Genomic DNA, 6,174 nt, shown 5'->3' with positions numbered 1-6,174 from the left:
ACTCGGTATTAACTCCCTGACCCACCACCAAAACCCGCTTACTCGAAGAGTACTAAGATTGATCCCTTTCAACCCACAGCCATAAGAACAACAGACTGTCCATTAAATTCCATGAGTAATGTCTTTGAAGTTTGATTGCACTCTATAAAATATTCTAGATCTTGTACTCTGTAAGGTTTTCCATTATTTTTCAATTACATTGTTTTAACACAAAATTATTATTTTTACACACAATGCTGCAATACAAAGAATTTATCGATATGTTTAGAATTTCAATATTATTTATATCCACCTTTTTACCATTCGACGAAGTAAATCACAATCGAATCTTGATAGCGATAAATAAATAGTAAAAGCAAAATTGTATCGCCAAATAACTTGGCTGACTGATGCACAAAAAATGTACTTCACATCTGATTGATACACAAGAATCAATTTTAAGTATCATTGTTAAAATTCCAATCGCTAAAGAATAACATTTATGTTTACTCTATTTCAATAACATTTAAGAGTGGATTCTCCTGTGCAAAGAAAATAACCCTTCGGAACAAAATACAAAAAACGAGTGACACAAATGGAACATGATACTAGAACAATGAATAACACAAAAGCCCCATTATTCCATTCAATCTGATTCAAAAATCCTGATTTTTTTCATTTGGATACATTGAAAATCGCATTCGCTGAAACTTAAGAGACACAGCCACATCTATGAAATTTGATTTGGCCGCATACATCCTCAAAGGCTCACAGATCAAAATATTATAACTTCAAATAAAACAGAAGCATTTGTCCACTGAATCTCATTAAAAACTAGCATATGTATTATTTTGGATAGATTGAGATAATTGTTCATCACTTCATTGTTGACTGAGAAAATTTAAGACCTACTAACATAAACTTTTATTCTGCAAGCTACATTCTCAAAAGGCTAACCCTAGTTTAAAAGCCGCTTCGACCATTTTCAATATGTTGCATATTACCAGAACACATATTGAGATGCAGACATACAAACCTCTGATGAAAATAAGTTTAGTACACAAAGTGCTAAATAATTAGAAAGAAAAGTTTAGCCTACTTATAATTGGTGAAAGGGGAAACAGTTTTCCTAGTATGTGTAGCCCTTCACAAACATTCCTGCTTTAGCATCATCACTTTCATTCTCAGCAGAGTATTTCCCAAGCTGAGCAAGAGAATTAGCCCTTGCTCGTTTAATAAGTGCTGCCTGAGCAGCTTCAACGTTCTCTGGAAGACCTTTCCATGTCTTTAGACATGTATTCTGTAATGCTCGAGCATATGAAAAGGAGACATGCCATGGGTTTGGGCTTTGGTTCATTGCATTCAAATTCAAGGTTGCTTCCACCTCAGACTGTCCTCCTGACAAAAACTGTGCAATGCAAACAGATGAAACTAGTTACAACAAACACAAATATAAAAAGATCTCACAAACACAAAGTATAAGTTTTCAAGATGGCGCCAAGATGATAGTGTCTATTACTCACCATAATTCCAGGAACAGCTGGTGGCACTCTTCTCTTAAGCATTTTGAGAGTGTAATCTGCAACCTGCTGTGGGTTCGCTCTCTCTTTATGCTCAGCACCTGGAGTTACCATGCTGGGCTTCAATAGAATACCCTCAAACAACACATTATTCTGAGCCAAATAGAAGAAAACCTCCGCCCAGACTTTCTCTGCCACTTCAAGGGATCTATCAATGGAGTGATCACCATCCAGAAGAATTTCTGGCTCAACAATGGGCACAAGGCCGTTATCCTGAAGCAAAGTCCTCAGTTAAAAGAATTAGAATACAATACAATTTATCTAGAGATAAGGCCATTCAGATATGAAAAGTTGTGAAGAATAGTTATTAATAGTGCACAATCACATAAGTCACAATAAATCAGAAGCTGAGACAAGCAAACTCAGCCCTGGAATCCTCGAGAATCAAGCAAACTTGATTTCATTTACAACATACCTGAGAAATAGCAGCATAACGTGCAAGCCCCCAAGCAGCTTCCTTAACAGCTAACGCAGAAGGCCCGTTAGGTATGCTAACAACAGTTCGCCTATAAAGAAAGTGTATCCACATCAAAATATGAGATAAAAAACTTCTACAATAAGCAATCTAAAACTTTAAAGTATGAGCTAGAAGAAAAACTAAAAAATGATTTTTTTCAAAACGAATGTGCCAAATCCAATGATACCGTTTGTAAACTCATTTTTAAATAAATTGACTTTCTTCTCAATATATATTTGATATTTGGGTTGAATCATGCTCTCTATAGAGAGTAAGGTAAGTGTAAAGCAATTAGAATAATGCATACTCACCATTTAGCAAACCGGGCACCCTGTTTATAATATTCAGCAGATCTTGAAGCTAGTCCATCAAGACCTTGGCACCAAGATTCATTGTTTGATCCAGGCAATGGGACCAAACCCTTCATGAACATAAAGCACCAAGAATAAGAGAATAGCACCATGACTAAAAACTGTTGAGGCAGAAGTAAACTAGAACCAGGGAAAAAAATTGCAAAATGTCAGATGTTAAGCGCAATAAAATTTACCTTGTCTACTTTGATTCCAGGCATGATATTCCCCTCACGCATAGCATCAACAAACTTTTTGCCATCAGTTGTGGACTGGTAGAGGGTCTCTTCAAAGAGAATGGCACCAGAAATATACTGACCAAGTCCAGGTGTGGTCAGTAGGAGCTGCCTGTATGCTTGACGGTTGGTCTCATTGTTCTCCAGCCCAATTGAAGCAAGTCTCTTCCCACAAGTAGCATTGCTCTCATCTACAGCAAGGATACCACGTCCAGGCGATGCAACAGTTTTCTACAAAACCATATTGAAGAATTAGATAGCATAACATATAATATATATACTTGTTTTATATATTATTTAGCGAAAAACATCCACATTGACAAAAAGAGGCCCGCATTGTCTAGCTTCTTTGAGTTGGACATAAAGGCATTACTGTTTTTCCTTAAAAAGATCTTGTGCTTATATTGTCTATATCACATTTCCTATGCCTATAGGCTAGTTTGTTTCGGGCATTCTCTTCTTGATTTTCTTTGCTCAAACATGTCTTATATTTTCTTCAACATCTTTCTTCTGTTTTGTATGAACAAAGCCAAGGCATCCTAGACTGTTCGTAAAAGGTTTCTCGTCATAGGCACACAAGTTATTTGCCGGGTACTTCTCTAAATAATAATACTAGGCTGGTTGTCAGGGACAAGGACTTTCGCTCAGTTGCTGGAAAAATGAGAGTTAAGACCCACGGAGATTTGTTCAACAGAGCATGGTCTGGAGCTACAGCAGAATGACAACTCAGGTTAAAGCTATACCAGTTGTGTTTATAAGTGCAAATCCTAAGCAACTTTGGTAGAACAAAAACCCTTGGATCTGGTTTCTAATCATATATGTGACTGGCGATCAAGCCTAGTTGGGTATGGGCGATTGCTACAATTACTTTGCAAGAAGTTTTCAGCATGCTATCAGTTGGGGTGAAGGCAGAGTAAGTGCTGAGACAACCACCTAGGTTAAAGCTCGGCCGGTGACAACACAGGTGTACCAGTAAGTGCAAGTTTCAAGCAAACTTGGCAGAATGAAAACCCCTCAGATGTGACTTCTAAAATTATTCACGACTGACGATATAAGCTTGATGGTTGATGAGAAATCCAGGCATTAAAAAAATGGTGGAAGACTTTGACAGTTACCTAGAAAAATAATTCATAGAATTATATTTGAAAGAATCACACTTGGTAAAGCCATCTTACAAAAAGTACCAGAAAAACGTGAATCTTTAAGTGATTCTATAGATCGCCTGCTAATCATTAAAAGAATCCTGAAAATAATACAACCTGAAGACAAAAGCTCTATATTACATACTTTTTAAAGCGCTTGATCCAAAATCCAGATTGTTTACCAAATATAAAATTTCTTAGGAAAGACATGGTAACAAGAGAATTGCCCAGCCAAATTAGAACACAAAACCCTCCCCACAGCCACCATGTTGGGATATATAAAATCAGTTACCCCCAAAATTACAATCCTTGACAAGGCTGATGTATAAAATCAGTTACACCATAATTATATTTCTTGAAAAAGCTACACATCAATCAAGCTAAACCTAGAAACAGAAGCCCAGATCGACGAACAACCAAATCGAACAGACCCGAAAGAAAAAAACTTCTATCAAAAACCCAAATCAGATCAAATGAATGCTAGAACAGCAAATTGATTTCCGATCCACAGAATCTAAAAAATCAAAAGAACCAAAGTGTGAAAATGTCCGTACAATTTTGTATTGCCTAATAATTAATAAGAAAAGTCGGATATAATTACTAACCGCTGTTTGGACAAGCTCATCGGCGTAGGCAGCGGAGGCTCTGATCGAAAAAGAAGCCCTCTGAGCCTTGACTGGTTTCTGTAATTCACTTGATTTTGATCCACTCATCCATTGAGAAGATCCCAAGCTTACTCCTCCCTTCAACATAGATGCTGCCATGGTTGATAGCTCCTTTCTTCTGATCAAATTCAAAGCTTTGATCAAGGGTTTCAATAGATTTCTCGCGAGATTGTGAGCTTAAAACTAATTGAGGAGACGGCTAATTAACCTTATTATTATTATAATCAATTACCCACTTCTCCTTTTTCTAGCCTCCTCGATATTTTATTATTTTAAATGAAAAATGGTTTTTGACTATAATAGCTGGGATGTTGTAACTTTGGTGCTAGTGAATTTTGTTTCTGTTTTTATTATTATTTATTTTAATTTATTTTTTAAATTCGGTATTTCATTCTCCTTAAATTTGATATGGAATGAGATCCTTTCATGATAATTAGCAGATCGTTTCATGTGAATTTAATCATGTAAAAGTTTATTATATTCCTTTCTTAGTTGAAAATTTTCAATTATTTAGATATTTAATATTAATGTATTAGATGAGAAAATTTGATAAACACTACACTAATACATATAGTTAAACACATTAAATAGATTAAATTATAATTGTATACAATTAAGATTTAAGAATTAAGGTTAAGGATATATATAGTATATCAATATATGATGTAGTGACGATGATTCTTCTTAATTTGTTTTTAAAATTTTGAGTGGTGTGGAATGAATTCGAATGAGGAGTAGAGTCTATAAGACTTCATTTTATTGGCAAAGTTAATACTGTTTATTCCTAAGAAATGGACAAAAAGGATAAATTTTTTAACAAAGTTAAATATTAGTAATTGTTAGTTTATTCTTAAGAAATAGACAAAAGGATTAATTTTTAATAAGTTTGTTTGGTTCGTGGAAGATTACGGGAATTGGCTTTTTCATAATCTAAATTTGAAATTTTTTGTGTTTGTTTCAATATTGGTAAAATGGAATTAGAATACCAAACTTCTAATTTTGTCTCAAAACCAAGTTTTCAGACTTCCTACTAGCAACTAGGAATTGAAAATCAAAACCTGGTTATGCTTTTTGAGGAGTGTAAGGGTGCGGTCACATGGAGGGGGGCTTCCTAAAAACATTAGCAGGTGCTACTGAGACTTTTTAGGATAATTTTAGAGTGAGAGGTCTCATGAATCTTGAAGGTGAGTTTATGCGTAAAAGTTTAACCTCCACAATTTATGGAAGCTGGTGGTCTCTTGAATTGCATTGTTAATTTACATGACTAAATTATTTTAAAATAATATTGATAAAAAAATTTAAAACATATTTGATTGACAAGTGGCAAACAAAAAGCCTAAGTTGGTGGGGCAACTTCTAGCCCCCTACCTTTTCCACTCGCTCAAATTTGCACCCTAAAAAGTAGGGGCAACTATTTTTTAGGAGAAGATTCTATTTAATCCGGTAACATTTTTTGTTTCACTTCATGGGACCTTCCACTCCATAAAAATAGATCCTGAAGCCCCCCCCCCTCATGGGACCGCACCCTAAGAACAATAGATTGGACTTTTTGGAGTCTGCCTGCAACTCTAAGCTTACGCATAAAAATGTGTCTTCCCACTCATCTTCAGAGTGAAACAAATGGTGTAAAATCCCAAAAATAAGAATGAAGATTTGCAAAACCTTGATTTGGCTAGATTGAGAATTGTAAAAATCTTGATTTCTACAATTCCACGAACCAGACGGACCCTAATCAGACATGTAACTACAAATAACACGATCAATA

The 6,174-nt window shown here is 35.3% G+C and overlaps 1 protein-coding gene across 1 annotated transcript; it reads right to left on the bottom strand.

Annotated features, from left to right (window-relative positions):
- Nucleotides 1-803: 803 nt before the first annotated feature.
- LOC149539926 (fructose-bisphosphate aldolase 1, chloroplastic-like) lies at nucleotides 804-4,563 on the bottom strand. Its single transcript, XM_089801137.1, has 6 exons — nucleotides 4,350-4,563; nucleotides 2,564-2,833; nucleotides 2,328-2,437; nucleotides 1,975-2,065; nucleotides 1,503-1,772; nucleotides 804-1,387 (listed from the first exon to the last, which is right to left on the bottom strand). Exons 1-6 carry the CDS (start codon nucleotides 4,506-4,508, stop codon nucleotides 1,109-1,111), a joined length of 1,179 nt encoding a protein of 392 aa, XP_089657263.1. The 5' UTR covers nucleotides 4,509-4,563; the 3' UTR covers nucleotides 804-1,108.
- Between the last annotated feature and the right edge of the window lie 1,611 nt (nucleotides 4,564-6,174).

The sequence above is a fragment of the Cupressus sempervirens genome, chromosome 9 (assembly GCF_028749045.1).
Source record: "Cupressus sempervirens isolate cs-2001-9-10 chromosome 9, ASM2874904v1, whole genome shotgun sequence".
Taxonomy (NCBI): domain Eukaryota; kingdom Viridiplantae; phylum Streptophyta; class Pinopsida; order Cupressales; family Cupressaceae; genus Cupressus; species Cupressus sempervirens.
This window is presented reverse-complemented; position numbering and strand designations above follow the sequence as displayed.

What these genes read in the sequence shown, in the direction of transcription:
- LOC149539926 (XM_089801137.1), bottom strand. Translation starts at nt 4,508, where the DNA reads ATGGCAGCATCTATGTTGAAGGGAGGAGTAAGCTTGGGATCTTCTCAA. An exon ending in CTGGAATCAAAGTAGACAAG is followed by an intron (nt 2,438 to 2,563) that starts GTAAATTTTATT and finishes ATGTTCATGAAG; the next exon opens with GGTTTGGTCCCATTGCCTGG. An exon ending in CAGCTGTTCCTGGAATTATG is followed by an intron (nt 1,388 to 1,502) that starts GTGAGTAATAGA and finishes TGCATTGCACAG; the next exon opens with TTTTTGTCAGGAGGACAGTC.